This window comes from Tursiops truncatus, chromosome 1 (assembly GCF_011762595.2).
Source record: "Tursiops truncatus isolate mTurTru1 chromosome 1, mTurTru1.mat.Y, whole genome shotgun sequence".
In the NCBI taxonomy this organism is placed as follows: Eukaryota; Metazoa; Chordata; class Mammalia; order Artiodactyla; family Delphinidae; genus Tursiops; species Tursiops truncatus.
Window position 1 is genome coordinate 163,634,911 of NC_047034.1, and position 21,606 is coordinate 163,656,516.

At 55.5% G+C, this 21,606-nt stretch overlaps 2 protein-coding genes across 10 annotated transcripts in view; one reads left to right on the forward strand and one right to left on the reverse strand.

Annotated features, from left to right (window-relative positions):
* The window catches only part of SLC30A2 (solute carrier family 30 member 2), a 36,785-nt gene that overhangs the window by 1,908 nt on the left and 13,271 nt on the right, over window positions 1-21,606 (forward strand). For 2 of the 9 annotated variants that reach the window (XM_033840605.2, XM_033840614.2), the window contains exons 3-8: window positions 234-380; window positions 1,052-1,205; window positions 1,952-2,126; window positions 2,855-2,960; window positions 3,415-3,568; window positions 5,068-5,202. In XM_033840605.2, coding sequence (XP_033696496.1) covers window positions 234-380; window positions 1,052-1,205; window positions 1,952-2,126; window positions 2,855-2,960; window positions 3,415-3,568; window positions 5,068-5,202 — 871 coding nt within the window. Of the gene's footprint in view, window positions 1-233; window positions 381-1,051; window positions 1,206-1,951; window positions 2,127-2,854; window positions 2,961-3,392; window positions 3,646-5,067; window positions 5,203-5,690; window positions 7,022-12,724; window positions 18,298-21,606 lie in introns of those variants that run through there. The other 7 variants (XR_012326868.1, XM_033840616.2, XR_012326869.1 and 4 more) reach the window with 7 other exon arrangements.
* On the reverse strand, window positions 9,292-21,474 carry EXTL1 (exostosin like glycosyltransferase 1). The gene is made up of 11 exons (XM_033840672.2): window positions 20,468-21,474; window positions 15,554-15,644; window positions 15,145-15,252; window positions 14,192-14,311; window positions 13,535-13,667; window positions 13,229-13,335; window positions 12,299-12,388; window positions 11,500-11,586; window positions 11,050-11,210; window positions 9,708-9,882; window positions 9,292-9,552 (listed from the first exon to the last, which is right to left on the reverse strand). Exons 1-11 carry the CDS (start codon window positions 21,238-21,240, stop codon window positions 9,370-9,372), a joined length of 2,028 nt encoding a protein of 675 aa, XP_033696563.1. The 5' UTR covers window positions 21,241-21,474; the 3' UTR covers window positions 9,292-9,369.

Here is a 21,606-nt window from a genome sequence, read left to right on the forward strand (position 1 = left end):
TTTCACGTTCACCCTCTACGTAGATTTTGCTAATCCCATTTCACAGATGGTAGAAGTTGAGGCTCAGAGAAAGTAAGTCACTTGCCCGTGGTGACACAGCTAATGGTGCAGAGGTCTGGAATCCATTGTCTTTCTCCAGAGCTCATGGTTTTCCTGCTGCAGACACACTGTGGGAAGTTGGCTCCTTGGGGAACTGATAAGAACCCTCCACCCTCTTGGCCCTGCCCCTGCAGGTGGGTACCTGGCACATAGTTTGGCGATCATGACAGACGCAGCCCACCTGCTCACTGACTTCGCCAGCATGCTCATCAGCCTCTTCTCCCTGTGGATGTCTTCCCGGCCAGCCACCAAGACCATGAACTTCGGCTGGCATCGAGCTGGTAAGGGCCCTGGTTGGGATGGGGTTGGAGTTGGGAGAGGGGGTAGGTCAAGATCAGGTTCTTAGGTGGGTGCACTGGGTCCCTGAGTAAGGCCAGGAGGGTGATTTGGGTGGGGGAAGAGGATGTTAACCTTGGCTTCTGTCCTTTGGGAGCTCCCAGTCTGATGGGCTAGCCCTGGTCCCCTGTTCCTCTGGGAATTCCCACCCTGCAGGGGAGGAGAGTCCACCTTCCTAAGAAATGAAGTGGCCAGACTTCAAGAATAAATGACTGTGCATTAACTCTGCACATAACTCCATGGATCAGCTCTAGGGGGAGGGGAAGTTCAGCAAAGCCTTTTGAAGTTCATCTCTGCGCCGCATTGTCATTTTCCTCTTGGTGGCAGATGGCCCAGCCTCTGTTCCTCAGAAGCCTTAGTTTGCCAGCTGAGCAATGGGTATATATTTTAATGAGTCAGCTTCAACAGTAAGGGTTGACCCAGATGATTTCTTGAGTTTCTTCTAGCTCAGATGTTCCCAGATGTATGAGTGGTGGGGTAAGGTGCAACCACACCAGCCATAGCTCCAGCAGAGCCCAGTCGGACCCAGGCCCAGACTTTGTGGGGACGAGGAGGGGGCTCCTTAGCCTTAGGGCCCCATGCTAAGATTGGTATTGGGGGCCGGGTTCTTCCTCAGAGATCCTGGGCGCCCTGATCTCTGTGCTGTCCATCTGGGTCGTGACCGGGGTACTGGTGTACCTGGCGGTGGAACGGCTGATCTCTGGGGACTATGAGCTCGAGAAGGAGACCATGCTGATCACGTCGGGCTGTGCTGTGGTCGTGAACATCATGTGAGTGTGGCCTGGGTTCCCTGTGAGTCTTTCCCCCTCCCACTTCTCACATGCATACCTACATGCCTGCCCTCGCTAGAAGGAGGAGGTGCTGCACTCCAGGATAGGTCGCAGGATCAGAATTTCCCTAGTGGTCTGAGCTCTGGCACCTGGAACACCTGGGTCCTGCCTGAGGCCTAGGGCAAGGCCATCGGGAGCTGTAAACCTGGGGCAGCATCAAGTTCCCACCCCATACAAGTCAGTGAATAACCAGAGAGGCTTCTTACCTGTCATGGGGAGGGGTGAGTTTAGTTCTTGCAGGAGCAGGTGTCCCTAGGGGCAGAATCCAAGTCCTTTTTCAAGGTGATGTGCCTGAAATTGGTCTCAGTGAGAGGCAGGGTGTGTAGGGCACCGAGGTCTCTTTTGGGTTCTCTCACCTTTGCTCAGTGGCCTTGGGCAAGCCACTTCCTTCTCTGGGCCTCAGCTTCACCATCTGTGACATGGTGAAGGCCACTCTATGGGGCTTTCCTGCTCTGAGACTTGGCACTGGGGCATCTTTGTGCCCAGATTCAGCCTGGCATTGGATGGAGTGAGCCCCTTCTCCTGTTGGTACTCTGAACCAAGGCCACGTGGGTTGGGCTCCTCACGTGGCCAAAGGGATCATGCAGTCTGGGGAGGCCAGTCCTGATGGGGGCCTCTACCTGGCTGATTTGAAGCCTCTATCTGCTACCTCAATGAGCCCCTTGGCCTTGTCTCCACTTCTGTAGAATGGGATTGATTCTTCACCAGTCTGGCCACGGACACAGCCATGGCCATGAGCACAGCCACGACACCAGCCAGCAGCAGGAGAACCCCAGTGTCCGCGCTGCCTTTATCCATGTGGTTGGAGACTTTCTGCAGAGCTTGGGCGTTTTAGTGGCAGCCTTTATTTTATACTTCAAGGTTAGAGCTGGGGACACAGGGAAGTGGGCCGGGTGGGGAAGGGAGGCTAGATCATCTGGAGCTAGAATCATTTCCAGATTCTAGCTCCCTCCCAGCTCTGGGCAAAAGGGTAGGAGAGGGAAGGAACATTTATCCAACACCCAGTAAGTGTTAGCACTTCTGATCTTGATAACAACCCTGAAGGGGAGGTGGTGGTGTTTTCTGCAGCTCAAAGGCTCAGGGACTTGCACAGCGTCACCCTGCTGGTAAGTTGTGAAGCCAGATTAAAACCCAGGACTGTGTGCTGCCTGGGCATTGCCCATCATATAGAGGCAGTGTGGTGTAGTGGAAAGAGCCAAGGGTTGGGTTTGAAGCCTGGTTCACCCCTTGCCAGCCGCATGATGTGGAGTGGGTCCCTTGCTCTAATTGAGCCTCTGTTTCCCCATCTATAAAATGGGGATGTTGGACCAGATGGTGCCTAAGATTCCATTTAGCTCCGTCCGTGTCTCAGCCCCTTGGGCAAGGAGGGGTGGGAAGGTGCAGTGCCTTATCCTAAACTGTGGTCTGTCCTGCCTGTCCTTTTGGACACAGAATAAAAGGTAGAGAACTGGGAGGCAGGGTCAGGGTGAGGTTCATGCCCACCCTGCAGAGAGAGCCCCTCTCCGTGACTTAATGCTGGGTGGGAGCAGAGAAGGGAGGCTAAGGTGTTGGGTGGTGAGCCCCAGCTCTGCCTTGCCCTTTTCCTGTAGCCAGAGTACAAGTTTATAGACCCCATCTGCACCTTCCTCTTCTCCATCCTCGTCCTGGGGACAACCTTGACCATCCTGAGAGATGTGATCCTGGTGCTGATGGAAGGTAACCTGGGCTTGGGGCTCCCTTTTTGCTCTTGGCTCTCCAGCTCTAATATAAGTTCAGGGGTGTGTGTGTGTGTGTGTGTGTGTGTGTGTGTGTGTGTGTGTGTGTGTGTGTGTGTGTGTGTGTGTTGGGTGTAGGGTGCATCCCAGCACATTGGCGGGGGGCCATGGTCTGGAGCCTGGCATAGGTTGGAGAACCTCCTGGGGCCCCGGGCTGATCTTGGCATTGAGCAGGGCCCTCAGGTGTGCTTGTTTCTGGAAATGTTCTCTGGATCGTCCTTTCCTTCCTCTTACCCCCAAGGGTGCCTCCTCCCTGCTGGGATGTGTCCTCCCTGCCTAGGCAGGGGGCTTCCGGCTGGTGTCTGTAGCACCTGGCCCTCCAGTCCTTCCTCATGTTTCCTGAGTCTCCACTTGCCTTCCCTTGGGGGGTGAGGTTTATGTTTCTCATTGCACAGTGGGGTCGGGGCGGGGCAGACTGAGGATCAGAAAAAGACAGTTGGTGTTGGACAAGACTGCGGAATCCACTGCAGCTCAGGCCTTCCTTTCTGAGGACCCCACCTCCAGAGGACGTGGCAGGGCTTTGATTGGTGGCAGATGGTCTGCCCTGAGGTACCGCACGCATTCACCCAGCTTGCTTGTGCTCAGGATCTTGGGTCATAGGTCTCTGTGTGGTCAGGGTTGGTCTAGATCCTGATTTGGGGTCAACAGGAGTGCTTGGCTGCAGGTCAGAGCTTTTTCTCCAAGAATGTGACTGACCCAGATGAAAGTGATGATCAGGATTCCCTATGTGGGTGCAGGGATCCCCAGGTTCCCTTCTTTAAAAAAAAAAAGTTTTTTATTTGCAGTATAGTTGATTTACAGTGTTGTGCCAGTCTCTGCTGTACAGCAAAGTGACTCAGTTATACACATGTAGACATTCTTTTTTAATATTCTTTTCCATTATGGTTTATCCCAGGAGATTAGATATAGTTCCCCGTGCTATACAGTAGGACCTTGTTTATCCATTCTACATGTGATAGTTTGCACCTACCAACCCCAAACTCCCAGTCCATTCCTCTCCCTCCCTGCCACCTTGGCAACCACAAGTCTGATCTCTATGTCTGTGAGTCTGTTTCTGTTTTGTAGATAGGTTCATTTGTGCCATATTTTATTTTATTTATTTATTTATTTTAAAGTAGGTTTTTTTTGTTTTGTTCTGTGTTTTAATTAATTTATTTTTGGCTGCGCTGGGTCTTTGTTGCTGCACGCGGGCTTTCTCTAGTTGTGGCGAGCGGGGGCTACTCTTCCTTGCAGTGTGTGAGCTTCTCATTGCGGTGGCTTCTCTTGTTGTGGAGCACGGGCTCTAGGCGCGCGGGCTTCAGTAGTTGTGGCACGTGGGCTCAGTAGTTGTGGCTCGTGGGCTCTGGAGTGCAGGCTCAGTAGTTGTGGCGCACGGGCTTAGTTGCTCCGTGGCATGTGGGATCTTCCCAGACCAGGGCTCGAACCTGTGTCCTCTGCACTGGCAGGCGGATTCTCAACCACTGTGCCACAGGGAAGCCCTCATTTGTTTATTTTTGTTTTTATTTCTGTTGCCTTGGGAGACTGACCTGAGAAAACATTGGTACGATTTATGTCAGAATATGTCTTGCCTATGCTGTCTTCTATTAGTTTTATGGTGTCAACGTCTTATGTTTAAGTCTTTAAGCCATTTTGAGTTTATTTTTGTGCATGGTGTAAGGGTGTGTTCTAACTTCATTGACTTACATGCAGCTGTCCAACTTTCCCAGCACCACTTGCTGAAGACAAAAAAAAATTTTTTTAATAGAGCATATACTGTGGGACTAGGCACTGTTCTAGGCACTGAGGATAGGGTGGTAAACCAAACAATTGTCCTGCTCGCATAGTTTCCACTTCAGAGGGAGAGACAGCAAGAAACTAACAAATAAGATCATTTCTGACAGTGTTAAGTGTGAAGAGGAAAATACAATAGGGTGAGATGATGGGGGTCATTTGGGAGGTGGGGGCAACGTCAGGCCAAGGAGGTGTGAGTGAGGGGACATTTGAAGAGCAGGAACAAGCGTGGGTGGGAGGGCGCCCTTTCCTTCAGCCCCCGTCCCTGCCATCCTCAGGGACCCCCAGGGGCATGGACTTCATGGCTGTGCGGGATCTGCTGCTGTCGGTGGAGGGGGTGGAAGCCCTGCACAGCCTGCATATCTGGGCGCTGACTGTGGCCCAGCCTATCCTGTCTGTCCATGTAGCCATCGGTGAGTAGTGGGAACACTTGGGGTGGGTGAGAGAGAGGCAGCGGGAGGCCCGGGGCCATCCCTGATGGGTCCAGATGACCCCAGATGCTTGCAGTGCCCATGCATTGGACCTGACCCCATGCTGAGTACTTGACATACATTATTTCATTTGGTCATCACAGTCCCATTTATAGATGAAGAAACTGAGGTTGGGGGGTGGGGGGTTATAAGGTCACTCGCCCAGGCTCTTACAACTAATCAGTGGCAGAGGAAAGATTCCTAGCCTTAAAGCCAGTGCTTTTCCTGCTCTTTCAGGGTTGTGCCAGGTATGGGAACCAGAGGGTTGCCTGGTACAGGAGTGAGTCTGGGGGTTTCTTGATGTTCATCGTCCCCTATCTTGTTCTGCTGGGGGTAGGATATGAGACTGAGGCTCCTCATCATTCCTAAGGGCCCAGGAGTGCGTCATCGGCTCTCTGGTGCCTCCCCTCATGTGTCCTCTCTGCCCCCAGCTGGGAATGCAGACGCCCAGGCTGTGCTGAAGGCAGCCAGGACCTGCCTGCAGGGTAGGTTCCACTTCCACACCGTGACCATCCAGATAGAGGACTATTCTGAGGACATGAAGGACTGTCAGTCATGCCAGGGTCCCTCGGACTGACTGCCTGGCCAGGCACCAACTGGGGCATGGACAGGCCTGCCGACGGCTGGACTGAGTGTCCCTCAGGCCCAGCCAGGACTCTGCCTACCCCAGGTGGGTTATAAACCAGGTCACTCTCCTGACTGCTGCTCCATGTTCAGTGTGGAGGAGGCTCGTCCCACTCCAGGAATGGGCTCTTCCCCGTCTCCCCCATCTGACTCCCGCCAGCCCCGGGATGGGAACTCTGCAGGTGTAAAGCTGGTGTGACCCCACTCTTCCAGTTCCCGGTGGGGCAGGGTTTGGGCCTCATCCTCAGCTAATGCCTCCCTACCACTAGCCTCTGGAAAGGCAGTGGGGCATAGTGAGGGGTGACAGAGGGGAGACTCATTGTCCCCTCACCTGCCTGCCTCATTTCCCATTTTCAGTCTGTCTGGCCTTTGCCTTATGAATCCATAAAGAAGCCCTGGGACAGAGCCCCCTTCCTCTGCCTCTAACAATATGCTACAAGGAGGCCATGGGGAGTTGGGGAATTGTGAGGACTCTGCACACTCATACGGGTCTCCCCTGAGATGGGGAGCCAGGGGGCACCTGAGGCTGATCTGTGCCTGAGTCATTTCACTGAGAGCCAAATGTTTCCTTTTCGTGGAGGTAGGGGGCTTCTGACTAGGTAAGGACCTGCTGGTTTCCTCTTTCTTTATTCCCCCCACCTCGCCAACGCCCAGGAAGCTGTGCCAACACAAAGGTGTGCTGGCGGGAGAGGTGGAGGTGGGCACAGGTTTCAGCTTGGGTCCCCCGCAAACAGCCCCACAGGCCCCGGGCCACTCCTCTTGCCCTGATTGTGTCCCGGGGTCGGGGAGCCTGACACTGGGTATGGTTGGGCCAGCTCTGTTGTCGGTATGGCCTGGCCTGCTCAAAACTTGGGGATGGAGGACACAGAGGGTACAACCTGAACAGGAACCCCTGGCTTCCTGAGGTGTGTGTGAAGATTCCTGAATTAGGAGGTGGCTTGTATTTCCAAGATGAAGCCGGGGGACCTGTCCCCAGTCTCACAGAGGAGGCAGCATGCCCAGTCATCAGGTGGCTCTGATCTAGTGGTCTGTCTCTGCCCTTAGGCAGGTCAGCGCCCCTCTCGTCTGCGGACAAAGAATGTTGACACCTACCTCACAGGGTTGTTGTGAGGACTGGAACTAAAGTCAGCTGAGCATATGGTGGTTGTGGGAGAGTGGGTGCTTTTATCATCATTCTGGAAGGATGGCCTGAGGGGCCAGGTGGGCTTCCCAGCCTTGGGGGGCAGCACTGGGTTTGTCTTGACTCTGTCCTGACCCACAGCAGGAGGAGGAGGGGTTGGTCACTCTGAGCCTCTCTCTTCCCATCTGTGAAACGACCTGTTTGTGCCTTTCCAGTACTGTCATCCAGGGTTGGCTGTGATCTAGGTTTGAGGGTTCTTCGGCCCCTTCAAGTCTGTGGGAAGTTGTGCTGGCTTGGAAGTGTGTGTGTGTGTGTGTGTGTGTGCGTGTGTGACTGCTGGTGAAGCGCCACTCCACCCCAATCTTAGGAATCAAATTCCTCCCTCCCCCCAGCCATGGCAGGCCGCAGGAACCTGGATCCTGGGCTTTGCTATATTCCAAGTACTTACACACCTCTCAAGAGACAGTCATTGCTGTCCTCCATTTTTACAGATGAGAAAACTGAGGCTCAGAGAGGTTGAGTCACTTGCCCAAAGTCCCACAGCCCTAGGCCTCCCCCTACAGCAGGGGCTGGGGACCTGCTCTGGGCTGCATATTGGTACAGTATGAGACCTTGGGCCTGGCAGCCCACAGGCAAGGCCATGCCAAGGTAGTTCAGTATTCTGGGTGCTGCAACTGTGAGTGGGGAGGGAAAAGGTGTCTCTTTCCCTCAGTTGGGCCTGGCACTTGGAGTCCTCCCCACTCTGGGAAGGCTGCCTGGGTTGCAGCTGTGTGCTTCCTCAACAACTGTCCTTGACTCAGTGCCAGACTGTCTTCCCTCTCCTTAAACTCCCAGTCCCCCCTCCATCTCAAGAATATAGCAGCCCCACGCCTCCCCAAAGAGCCTTCTCTGCATCCCACGCTGTGACTGGCTCTGGGGATGACCTGAGTCATCCAGGGGCCAGAGGTCAAACAGGAGGATGGACGTGGGAGGCCTTGGGGACACCATGTTCTGGCCAGAGAGCTAATCACTAGTCACGGGAGTTTCCAAAGCTGCGAGGCCATCAAAGCAGAAAAACACCGGATACCCTGGAGCTGGTTTGGACCCACATCCCCATTCCTCTAGAGTGGCCCCAGCTCCCAGGCAAGACCTGAGTCCCCCTCCCCCCGCGCAGCTGCTGTAGAGGTATTTATAGCCTGAGCAAAGGGGCAAAGACACGCGCTTTATTTCGGAAGTGATCATTCCAGTTCCAGGTGGGTGAACCCAGGAGAACCCAGCGTCCCCTCCCCGTCTCCACTCTCACCACCTGGTCGCTCGGGACCTCCCTTGCTCCCACACAGCCCACCTAGAAATGGCCCCTTCTTAGTCCTAAGTGTGTGGGCCAACCAGTTTTCCGACTTCAAGCTGCGCACCACCAATCCCGACGTCCCCACTCCCCCTAATCCCACCCGATGGGCGTTTCGAGCTTCCTTCCCTTTCCGGGGGGAGGGAGCGCGGCGCGGTGCTGACCACTAGTGGTCCAGGCTGGTAATGCAGAACGACGGCAGTGCCTGAGCCGAGGGGCCCGAGCCCGGGCCCGGCAGGGCCACCGGCGTTCCCATACCTCCCCCAACTGTGCTCCGCCAGGTAGGGAAGGGAGCCCCGAAACTGGCTCCCTGGCACTTCTCTGCTCTATTATTGGGGCGCGAGGGCTGCGCCCAGGATTCTGCGAGAAGCTGCTTTCCGGCCGGACTAAAAACCCGGGGGTCTGGGGTGGGAGGTGCAGTTTTGTGTCTCACTCCGCACACCCTGTCCACACCCCCGCCACTGTCGCCACAGAGCCAGGCATGTAGTTGATGTCACTTCCGTCTACCTGTTCGTCAAATATTTGTGGCGCAAATATTTGTTCGTCAAATATTGTGGCCTGCCAGGCCAGAGAGACGAGGACACGGCCCTGCCCTCCCGGGACTCCCGGGTCAGTCCTGGGGCCTGACGATGTACCTTGCGAGGCAGCATGAATAGCGTCGGGACTAAGGGACACACCCGGCTGTGAAAGCGCAGAGGATCCAGGGCGGGGGTGGGGGTCAGGCAGCTTCGTGGAGGAGGCGAGGATCTGAAAGAAGTAGATGTCAGCTCGGCAGAGAAGCCAAGAAAGGCATTCCAGGCAAGGGGTCTGCGAAGGCAGAGGAAGGGCCCCAGAGACAGCGACGTGGGAACTGCCACTAGCGCCTAGGCTGGGGGGTGGGGGGCGAAGCGGTGGTTGGCCAATCGGGTACTGCCGTGCTGGCTAAATGGCAGCCTTGATTGGGTCTCCAGATACCGCAAGGGAGGAGGCGGAGCCTCCCCCCTCCCCTGAGGCAGTTTGCAGCGACCGCTGGGAGCCGGGCCGGGGTCTCAGTTAGTCCCTCCTAGGGCTTCTCCAGGCTGCGATACTTCTTACGCAGCACGGACACCGGGTCCTTGAAGAGCACGGGGTCCAGACGGAGGCGAGAAGATACCAGGGGCATGTGGCCGAACCCTGCCGCCATCTGGTTGATGCAGTTCTGGGCTGCGGGCTGCGGCTCCTGCCTGAGCCCCGGACCCCCAGGCTCCTAAGCGGGGCGGGGAGAAATGCGTTGGAGGGCTTCTCTGTCCTCGGAACCCCACCCTACCCCCGCCTCGTGCAGCAAAAAGGGTTAGGGTTAGAACGGGAATCCCTTCCCCAGCCGGGGCCCTCCCAGTGCCGACCACCCCCCTAGATCCTCACCAGTGGAGGCGGTCTGGCCTCCTGATGCCACATCCCGTAGGGCACCTTGATAGGGGGCAACTTGGTGACGGATGCTACTAGGAAGTTCATCAGGACATCCACACAGGTGGGTGCCTCATCTGCCAGGGTCCTCAGAGCCTTGGGCAGGGAGTGGGTGAAGAGGGTGTGGTAATACCTGGGTAAGGAGGGAAGAGCGGGAGAGGCTGTAGCCGAATTCAACGCCCCCCCCAGGCCCCATTCTTCTCCCTCCTGACCTCACTCTCCCTTTGACCCCAATTCCTAAGCTTCTTGTGAAAGTCCTGCTCCCTTTTCAACTGAGCTCTGGCTGCCTCAGAGAGCTCCCACCCCAAGTATGCACCACTCTCCACTACTCTGTGCTCTATGGCTTGTCTGCAGCCAACGGTGAACTCCCTGCCACCTCCCTCACTCCTCCTTGGGGCCCCCTTCCCTGGGCTCTGAAGTCTGAACTCAGAGCCAGAATGAGGGGAGGATCAGCTAGTTCCAAGGCCATCAAACATGGCAGGCCAAAGACCAGCTTCAGGAAGGCTGTGGATTCACCCACCCCCAAATCCAAACACTGTCCATATCCTCTGCATGGCTCTACTTAAAATACAACTAGCTGCTGGGCTTCCCTGGTGGCGCAGTGGTTGGGGGTCCGCCTGCTGAGACGGGGGATGCGGGTTTGTGCCCCGGTCCGGGAGGATCCAGCGTGCCGCGGAGCGGCTGGGCCCGTGGGCCGTGGACGTTGGGCCTGCGCGTCCGGAGCCTGTGCTCTGCGGCGGGAGAGGCCACGACGGTGAGGGGCCCACATGCCGCAAAAAACAAAAACAAAAACAAAACAACAAGCTGCCATTTGTTGATTATCTGTGTGCCAAGGACTTCATGTATTTTGGTTTATTGTTTTTTGCGGTACGCGGGCCTCTCACTGTTGTAGCCTTTCCCGTTGCGGAGCACAGGCTCCGGACGCGCAGGCTCAGCGGCCATGGCTCACGGGCCCAGTCGCTCCACGGCATGTGGGATCTTCCCGGACCGGGGCATGAACCCGCGTGCCCTAGCATCAGCAGGCAGACTCTCAACCACTGCGCCACCAGGGAAGCCCTTCATGTATTTTTGTTATTTGATGATCATACCAGCCCTGTGAGGTGAATACACTTTACAGACAAGGAAACTGAACCTCAAGAGAGGTGAGGAGACTTGCCCATCACAGCACCGGGAAGTGGCCTTGAACCTGGGTCTCTGAGCTCTCGGCTGACTGCTGTGTCCGCTCCCACGCCACCCTGCTCTTGGCTCAAAGGAGGGTTCTCTGGCCCTCTGAGCCCAGCGCCGGGGCTGGCGTCTGTACCTATGGTAGAAGGCAGCCGAGGTGAGAACCATGGAGAATTCGTTGGTCCTCTTGGCAGTGTAGCCCCAGCCACCACGGGCTTCATCCCAGAAGTGGCTCCACGTCAGAAAGCCGACCATCCTCTCTGGGAAGCTCTGCCACACCACAAAAGCGAAGTCCACCTGGGGAGACATTTAAGTAAGGTGTGAGGAAGGACGTCCTGCCCAGTCAGGAGCCTCCCGAGACGTGGAGGCAAGGCCAGCCTGGCTGAGGGGACTCAGGGGAGAGGAGAAGGGAGCTAGAAAATTTCCAGGGGATGCTTAGGGGAACTTTCCCCACTGGGAGCTAGAAACAGTGCTTTTGCAGCTAGGAGCTGAAAAGTCCTAAAGCAGGAGGCTCGACTTCTTGATCTCTGGTCATCCCAGCTCCCGGGGTCTGAGGGCTGCCAGGGCTCCTCTTGGGAGTCCTCACCTCACTTGTGGAAAGACTGCTATGGGCATCCAGGCTGAGGATGGCATCGGTGCTGATGGCACTGTATGGGAAGAAGCGGTCACTGACCTGCAAGGGGAGGGAGCGGAGGGCAACTCAGCCGTAGGACCCCCTCCCCAGGCTCCCATGATGAGTATCTGCATATCTGCTAAGCAGGAGCCCCTGCAGACATGGTGTAGAAGGAAGAGCAGTGAAAACAGCAAGTCTGCCCGGAACTCGGACCTGAGGACCTCATTTTCCCTCTCTGGACTTCAATTTGCCCTTTGGTAAAATGGGCAAATTGGTATCTAGGGCCCTTCCAGTTTTGACATTTCAGGATTCCTCTATTGTCACATTAGATGTTCACCTCGACCCTGGTGAACATCCTTCGTTTGAAAGAAACAGGTCCGGAGAGATGAAGGGACTTTCCCAGAATGGCACAGGAAGGCAGGTGTGTCACACCAACCCAGGTTCTTGGAAGCCACCCCTTCCCTCCCGCCCAAAATGCTGCCACCTGCCCAGGTTTCCCCTCTATCCCTTACCTGAGACAGCAATGTACTCTCTCTGCCTTCCCTCATCACACAAAACCCCAGTTCTCTGGAAGCACAATTCACAAGGGCCAGGGATGGAAGAGAATCATCTCTATTAGGCCTGCAGCTGAAACCCATGGTCTGATTTCTCCAGGCCCAACTTGAAGTCCAGCTTTGGCTCAGGCCCAAGTAAATCACACCGTGTATGTCCTCCCCAGATCTCAGGTTTCTGGGGGTGAGCCCACCCTTCCACATCCCTCCCCATCTCTCACCTTCCTGTGCCCATCAATGACTGTCAAGGGCACTGCTGTCTTGGGCCACCTGGTTGGGGGTGGCTTCTCACTGCTCCAGAGAACCAAGATCTGGAAGGAAAGGGGGATGTTCCTGAAGTCTGGGTCAGAAGGCCAGGGTGTGTGTGTGGGGTGTCCCAGGAGTAATCTTTCTCAGGGTGGAAGCAGTTTGGGAGAGCAGCTGTATATGTGAGTTTGGGAGGAGTTTAGTTAGAGCCAAGGTCCTTTCATGACTGCCCTGTTTTTGCCTCTGAGCTTCCAGAAGGCATGAATTCCAGTGACACGAAGGTAGCTACCTGTAGCATTAGAACTCAAGTCGCACCTAGCCTGGCCCCTGACCCCATGCTCCATCCCCGTCTTCTCTCAAAGGTTTTCATTCTCTTCCTCCTGCTCCTTTGTCATTCCCAGCCCAGTTCAAATGTCCCATCTTTGAAGCTGATCCGTCTGCACCCTGGCTGAGCTAACTGCTTGTCTGCTTTCCAAGTACTCTCAAGAGCCTATCTGGCTTCTCTGGAAATGATATTTGACAGTCTGTGTGCTGGGAAGTGCTAACTGGATATGAATCTGGGGCAGAATCCTTTCCTACTTTTTCTCTGCATCCTCAGCGTCAAGCCCAGGGTGCTCGGAAAAGGCTGGATGAATAAAAACAATGCATGTATGTTCAACCTCCACAAGAGGCACCTGTTTTTCAGGTGGCTTTGTCAGTTTCCATGAGGGAAGAGGGGACAGAGGTGGGGGAAAGGAACTAGAAACTTGGGACTGAAAGAGGAAGGCAGCAACGGTACTTGAAAATCCTTCCCGTGCCTCCCCCCAAAATGTGTGGTTATCCTTGGCATCCAGATGTCTTCAAGGGCTCTGCCCTGTCTCGCCCCCATCCTGGATCCCGGCACCCCGGCTGGCAAGGGGGCAGACCTGGGCACAGTGCTGGGAGCCTGCCACAGCCTGGATGAGCTTCAGGGGGGGCTGGCCTGGAGCCCCCCCCCAAATCAGGGCGCTGAACCTGCCCAGAGGACGAGAGCCTGGAGGAATGAGACACAGGCTATTAGGGCGGGAGGGGACAGAACCCCCCGAGAATGACCTGAGTTGGGGACTTGGGGAGCCAGAAAAGATGTGGGAGATTTGGGGAGGGGCTTGCTGGGGCTCTATGGTTGAGGCTGGGGCAGAGACTTGGGGAGAGTTGATGAGGGGACTTCAAGTTGTCCCATCTCTAGGGCATACCCTGTTGTAGGTGGTAGAAGGGGAAGTCCGAGGGGCTTGGGGAGAAAGTGGGCAGGGCCAGGATTGCCCCTGGGGGCCTGTTCCATAGTAGCGAGGGGTGAGCAGAGGGTCCAAAGATCCGGTCCTGAATAATCTGTGAAATGAGAGAAGGCTGTGCAGAGGGAGCGACCAGTGTGGCCATGGGCGGGGTCTGAGGAAGTGAGGACCTGGTGCCGCCCCACACCTCGCCCTTCAGGAATCTGGGGAGGGTAGCATCTGCAACACCAGATGGCTGGGGACAGAAAGGTTCAGAAGTCCAGGGTAGGGGGTCACTCAGTGATGCTGTCTTCACTCATGGCAGATACCACTAACAGGTCATGACATTTTTTCCGGACCCAGAATCCCTCCCAACATATGCCCCAGGCAACCAATGCCCATCAGCTGGAGTTGGCACATGCTTTGAAATCTGTCTGCTACAGATGGGGAAACTGAGGCCAAGACTGGAGAAGGAACTCATCCAAGAGCTCCGAGCCAGGTCTCTGATTCATCCCAGAAGCATCTTCAAGGGGGAAGCCCAAACACCAGGGCAGAGGAGGTGTCAGAAGAGAGGGGCATGGAGAGGGGCAGGGATGAGGCAGACCCGAACCCCAGAGCCCCCATCAGGTGTATCCCCCTCACCTCCAGAGTGGTATGGACGACCTTCTCCACCGAGGAGAAGTAGGCATCCCATAGAAACTGGGTCTGCTGACGCAGGGCAAGGACCCGTGTGAGGGGCATCTCCTGGAGGGCAGTCAGGACCTGGGGCACAGAGGGAGCAAAGGAGAAGGCATGGGGCCCTGGAAGGCCCTGACTCACCCTGGGGTGGGGACAACCTAGGTTGGAGGTCTGGGAAGCAGAAGCCCGCTCCCCACATTTCTCCAGGTGGGTTAGCAGCTGCCAGCCTTGGCAAAATCCTAGGTAACTTAGCAGTTAAGAGCTCAAGGGTCACACAGAGCTGAGTTTAAATGCCACTTAGTAACCGTGTGACTGTGGATGAGCCACTTAATCCGTCTGAGTCTGTTTCCTCATCTGTAAAGTGGGAACAATAATGGTACTTGCCTCGTAGGGTGGCTGTGAGGATTAGATTAGATGATACATATTAAGGGCTTAGCACATCGTAGAGGCTCAGTGAGTGGGGGCTATTCCTGTTAACTTCTTAAACCATTCTCACCTCTCAGGGGATTCAAGGCTCATGCATATGTTTTTCAGAGCTGGGCAAAATGAGTTTCATCAGATGGAAAAGTCACTCTGCATTTTGCTTCCCCACCCCAAGCTCCACGTAGGCACTCAGATTTTGGATTTTTTGTGGCTTTCCTTTAAACTAGGTATTTAATCAGTCATGGACCAGTGGGGTTGAGCCCATGGAGATCATCTGGTCTAACTTATCCCATTGTACAGATGGGGAAACTGAGGCTGAAAGAGGCTGAGTTCTTGCTCTCAGAACCCCAGAGGCTTGGGGCTGGGCGCAAAATCATCAATATACACAGGTGGGGGATAAGAATGAGGACCGAGACCAGCCTGGGGGCCGGGATCCCGGGGTCCTCCCATGTCCCGGGTCTAGTCCCCACCCCATTGGTAGGACCCTGAGCTACCTGAAGTGGGAGCCTCTCGTCAGCTACAATGGCCGCCTTGGTCCAATCGATGACCTCAGAGAAGGGCAGCTCCCAGCGAGGGCTGAGAAGCACAGGGATGCAGCCAGCCTGGGGGGTAGGGAGGTCACTGGGGAGCCCAGTCCCACCCTGCACACACTCACCCCTCCTCCCTTTTCCAAGTCAGCAACTTCTGCATTGGGGGCAAGGGATACAGAGGAGAGAAAATTGGGGGGTTTTGGGGGGGGTGTTCTGCAGAGGGTGCAGTGAATATGGCTGTAGGCACATCTGAGTCCCAGAGTAAAGGAGTGGGCAGCTCACCGGCCCTTCCCATTGGCCTGGGCCCAGACTGCCCTTCCAGCTCAGGAGTGTAGGGGGACAGGGATGGGGGATGCCCAAGTCGGGGTTGTACCTGCAGGGCTTGAAGGAAGTGTAAGACATCAGGACTGCGGCCAGGGATGAGGCAGAAGGTGGCGTTAGGTAGCGTTGCCCCAGGGTGGGTCCTAAGGAGCACAGGAGGGGGCCCTGCACCCAGGAGACCTGAGACAGCTGCCCCTCAACCCCCTGACTCCCCTGATGGCCCCCCAGCCCTCCACACTAACAATCCCAAATTCACAATGTACAAACCCACCACCATGTTCTCATATGTTAACAGACACTCTTGCACACGCCCAGCCATACGCTGCCCCTCGCCCACAGCTGGGGTAGCAGCTCTAGCTCTGCCGCTGCCCTTGGTGGTATTAGACGCCTCCCTTCTCTTCTTAGGACCTTGGTTCCCTCGTTTGCAAAATGGGAGGTGGTGGGAGCTGACGTTTCCAAGGCTGGTCTGACTTGGGCAAGCACGCGTTTGCCCTCCCACCTCTTGGCCTCATGCAGACTTCTGGGCGGCCCTCACCTGAGTGGCCTCCATGCCCTGCCCTCTCCCCGTCCTCAGAGCCCAGGCCCGTGAAAAGCTCTTCTGTCAGGAGGTGGGCTGGGCCCCCAGCCTGGAACCACACAGGAAGCCGCTGCCCAGAGGCCCCCTCGCCCAGAGGACAGGCCTCCTCTGTTCCTCCCACCTCCCCCCACCAGCCCCAGGGCCACACTCAGGCTGTGTGTGCCTGTTGGGGGGAGGGGTAGGAGTCACAGCCTCCTCAGAGCCACCACCCGGGAGCTGCCCAGTCAGGGAAGGAGTGCCCATGACCTGGCTACGGGGGGTGTGTGTGTGTGTGTGTACAGGACTCCAGGGCTCACAGGCCTGCTCAGAGTGGGACTGTTGAATAGGGCCTAGAGGGTTCCAGGACCCTCCTCAGCTACAGTCTATCTGGTCCTGAGTCTGAACCTTCAAGAAGCAATCCTAGGAGTACTTAGCCTCTGGACCAACCCTCATTGCACAGATGGGGAGACTGAGTCTCAGAGAGACCCGAGGACTGGCTCAGGTTCTCAGAAAGGGCTGGGGCAGAGCTGGAACTGGAACCAACGTGTACTAACTCCTGGCCCCAGGTTATCTGAACCACCCCAGACCTGCTGCCCAGGGGTCTCCCCGAGGACCCAGCCTCGTTTGCCCGATGCTCAGGTGTCCCTCCAGGCTTCTTCTGGAAAAAGCTACAAGTTAAAAACAGGACACCCTCCACCTCATTGAGAGCCACGGCACCAGCCAGCCACAGCCCTCTCCTCCTCCCCCAGTAAAGCCCTAAGGGACTGAAAACCCTTAAGTTTAAGGCTTCAGAGAACCCAGAGCCAGAGAGCCTGCTGAATACACTGTATCAGTCAGTCCTCGTTAACGTCTACTGTTCCCTCTGTGTCTTTGTACCTCCTTCTCTCTCAGCCTGGAGCACCCCTTCCTGCCTTGCAGCCCGAAGAATTCCTCCTACTCGATCTTAATGTATAAAGTTCAAATATCGCCTCCTCTGGGAAGCTTTCCTTGGTCTCTCCAGAGATGGCTCCCTCCTCTCTGCTCCCACAGCCCTTATGTGCACTGCAGTAGTAACGAGCCAGGCTAACCTTTACTGAGCATGTCCTTTGTTCTAGGTGCTTTACATGCATTGACTCACTTCATTCTCACAGCAACCCTATGAGATGGGAGGTATGTGCTGTTAATATTCCATTTTACAGATGAGGAAACTGAGGCCTAAAGTGGTCACACAGCTCTGAAGTAGAGGAGCCGGGCAGGCAGCTTGCCCACCCTCTCTCTGTTTAACAATGTGTGTCACACCAGTGACTTGTCTGTCTCTCTAATAAGACTAAGCTACTTGAGGGCTGGGGCTGTGCCTCCCTCATCCAGTATCCCCAGGGCGTAGCAGGGCACCTGGCGGAGTATGGGCACTCAGTGGGGGCTAAGTAAATGAATGCTCAGTGTGCAACAGAGGAGAGACCCAGGACCAATGGACTAAATGTTTGAAAGGTCAGTTTCGGCACAAGTTCTAGTAATGGAGCTGGCTGAGAATAGCCAGTGGGTGGCCTTGGGAGGTGGTGAGTTCCCCATCAGAGGCTAGACGAGCACCTCCACGTGTGTGTGTGTGTGAGTGTGTGTGGTAGAAGGGATGGATCTCGTTGTGATTGCTGATGATTTGTGACCCTGTAAAGTGCTTGGCATGGACTTGGGGCCTCAGTGTCCAAGGCTGCTATCAAGGTGACTCCACCCATGGCCACAGGCAGGGCTGCATTGCGACTTCCAGTGCCCTGCATACTTTGGCCTTTGCAGTCCCTCAGCCATAAAAATATAAAAATTATATTCGATAAATGTGTTGGTATAAGAATGAACATACTAATATTATATATGAAAACATTTTCTTCTATTTAGAAGTTCACTTTTTTCTTCTGATTTTCAAAGAAATGAGAACATTTTCATGGGCCCCTGAAGTATCATGGGCCCTAGGCACTGCACCTCGTGTACCCAGTGGCGACAGGCCAGGGGACCTTAAAACATGCATTAAGTTTATGTAAAAAAAAAACCCAAAGCAGGGGAGAGCATATACACCTGTTTATATACACCCAGAGTACTTCAGAAAAGACACAAGAGAAACTAGAAAGGGTATTTGGCTCCAGGAGGGAAAACTGGGTGGCTGGAGACAGGGGTGGGAGGGAGTTTTTACTGTATACTCTTCTGTGCCTTTGGAATTTTGTACCATGTGAATGAATTCCCTATTCATAAAAATAAATAAATAACAATTTAAACGGGTGCAGGCTTATTCTAAAGCAATATGAGACTGTTCAGTGAAGGTGGAAAAATACGGGCTTTGGAGCCAGAAGCGGGGTTTAATCCCAGCTCTGCTGCTTCTGAGCGCCTGATCGGAGCAGTGAGGGAGGCTGTGGTGAACCGCGGAGCTCGTCACCAAGGCCCTTGGCTGGCTGCCTCCACGTCTCTGAGCCTCAGTTTCCTGTTCCCTGAAATGGGGATCATAACACTTCCCTTGAAGGGTGCTCGAGAGGATTAGCCATGAAGTATGTAAAGCGGCGGAGCAGGGTCTCCCCAGATGCCCACTTTCTCCCCTCCTCCCTTCCCCCAGCGGAGTGAATGTGGGACGGTGGCAGCGACCTGAATCGCCTCTTTCCCTGGCCGACACTTGTTTATTCAGGCCACCTTGCGGGCGCTGGCCTGTGGCTGTGGGCCTCCCGCTGTCTCTGTCCCTATACTTGACTAGCTGCTCAGGCAGCTGCCTGGCACGTCAGGGAAACTGAGGCTCCAGCTACTCCAGAGATTACAAGTCCTGTCGCCTGCAGGTGGGTTGAGGCCACAGACAGAAAAGCTAGACATTCAGAGGACGGTTAGAGGCTGTCAGGCATCACACCTTGGAAATACACTTATCAAAACTGCTACTCAGAGGGTGGCCCACGCCTATTAGAAAACGTTGGCCACTTCTGGCCAATTTGGATTCAATCAGTAAACATTTAGTGAGCGCCTGCCTATTGTGTGCACTCCCCAAGTTTCAGTTTCTCAGAGAAGTTCAGACTGAAATAACTTTCATATTCAGCAGTAACCGACTGCATTTAGCTGTAACTAAAGTCACCTGAAAGAAGAACTTCCTGAAACCAAGAATGGCTAAGTGCCTAATCAGAAGTAAGGCCAGGCAAGGTGAGCGGAGAACCCTGTCACCAAAGGTGAGCTCTGTCTGAGTTTGGAGTTTGAGGTACCTGACGGGATCCGCAGCTTTTTGGGTGATTGTCGAGGATGCCTGCTAGGGATGGGTCCTAGCAGAAGGGCCATGGGGACTGAGGGGCCTTTCTGCTCTTACCCCTGGCTGCGGGGCTCCCTGGAGGCCATGTGCCTTCAGGAGGTAGAGAGATTCCATTCCCACAAGAGCCCTGTGGCTGAGCAAAGCCCCAGAAGCCCCCAAACAGAGGCAAAAACGGAGCTTGGCCACGTGAAGAATTCCTGGGAGGGAAGTGGAGCTCAGAATAAGCCATGTTGTTCTAGCAAAGAATAGGGAGATACGTGAGACAGGGGACAAGGGAAGGATTCTAGAGTGACAGGTTCCACCTCCAGTCTGCCCAGCCAGACTTTGGATACTGCTGGCCTCCTGGGGGCTGCACAGGGGTTGGGGTGCTTAGGCGTTAACTGCTTTACCACCTGAGATGTGTCACCACCACTAGCCCAGGCAGAGAGAAGTTTCTAAGTGAGCTCTCCATGTCCCCATGGGTCCCCATGCCTCTTGTATATATTCAGGCACTCTCACTGGTAGGACTTCTTCTGTAGGTCTGACTTAAGTCATATTTGCTGTAACCAAAGCCTGTTACCTTGAGAGGTTAATCCCGGAAACTAGACATAGGAGCAGCTTCCATCTGTGACCATGGCTCTGAGGCATTTGACAGGACTGATCATAAACTCTTGCTTAAACCCCAGAATTCTGAGGCTGAAGGCTTTGGAGCCAGCCAATCCTGGATTAAAATACTGGCTGTGCTCTTTCTGGCTGGGTGGCCTCAGACAAGTTACTCAACCTCTCTGAGCTTTAGTGTCTGGTACACCAACGCTTCAAAGATAAAGATTAGTATTATTTTATTATAATCATTTATAAAAAGTGCTTAGCACATAGTAAACACTATAGAGTTGTATGTTAAATAAAATATTAGGGAAGGAAGGATTGGAATAAAAGAAGAAGAATAGGAGTGAGTCATGTTTTATGCTTTTAAAGATCCCCAAGGAAGAATTCCACAACCTTCCTTGGACACCTCATGCAGCAAATCACCATCTCGGTGGTCGTGTTCTCTGCTCTCTAGCCTGATTCCCTCCTGCTGCAGCTGAGCCCTAAGTTGGCCCATCTCAATCCTGCCCTCTACCCTGGCCCCTGGGCTCGCTCCCATCACATACCCTTCCCATCCAGCCCCCAAGGGGCGAAGCTCCACTTACTGCTTGGGTCCACGGTCCTGTTCACAGCGCCCATCCCAGGGGCAGGCAGAGAAGTCGGTGCCTGCCACGTGCCACCTGCCCCCGTCCTCTGCCAGGGCTAGCAGGGCCACCCCGGGCCGGGGGCTGTGTTGCCGCAGCTGGCCAGGTGCTCCACCTCGCAACGGGTGGGCTTCAGGGAGAAGCGGGAGGGCCACGTCAAAGCCGGGCCTAAAGGTGTCCACTGTGGGACTGGCCTCGGCCACCATCGCCTGTCCCAGCTGGAAGGTCCGGGGGCAAGGGGCTGGGTGGAGACTGAGGACCAGGTGGTTCCTGCCCCCATCCCACTGCGGGGGCACCGGGTCGCACTCTCCAGTGGAGGTGTCCGGGCTGAGGAGGAGGAGGAGGCAGGCCTCAGCAGCGCTGAGCGTGTGGTAGCGGGAGCCCTCGACGGAAGCCAGGATCCTGCGGCGAGTCTCAGAGACGGGTCCAGCCGCTGGGTACACGAATACCTTGAGGCCACCGCCTCTGCATTTCGAGGTGTCAAAGCAAGCTCCCCAGTTGCAGCTGCCGCCACGGAGGGCTTGAGGAGGTCGAGGGCCATCTTCCAGGAGCTCCCCAGGCTTGGCGAAACTCTGCAGGAGCTCTGCGTCCAGCCAGCGGGGCCAGCCTCGGGGGGCTCCTGCCCGGGGGCTGGTGGGCACTGCCAGGCGGAGAAGGGGGAAGAGTCCCAGCAGGACGAGGATCCAGGAGGCCAACAGTGCCAGCCAGAGGGACTTCCGTCTCCACGACTGCATGTGGCCACCCACAGCCAGGGCTGCAGGAAGCAGGAGGAGCGGGGGCCTGAGTGTAGGCCTCTGGGACTGGGATCCACCTTCTAGGTCAGCACCCTCATCATACAGATGGGAAGACTGAGGCCCATCGAGGGCAGGCTGCCTGTGTAAGATCAAACAGCAAGTCACAGGCCAGGCACCGGGAGGCCAGGTAGGACCCAGCTCTCTGGCCCTGCCTTCCTGCGGTCAGGACTCTGCTTCCTCGGCCTTTGGACAACCAAGCCAGCCTTTGCCCTCCCAGCGGGGCCCCCTTCCCCTGGCGCTGCTCAGGCTGATGCAACCCCTGTCCAGACTGCAAGGCAGTGTCCTTCTGCCCTCCTGGCTGCACCC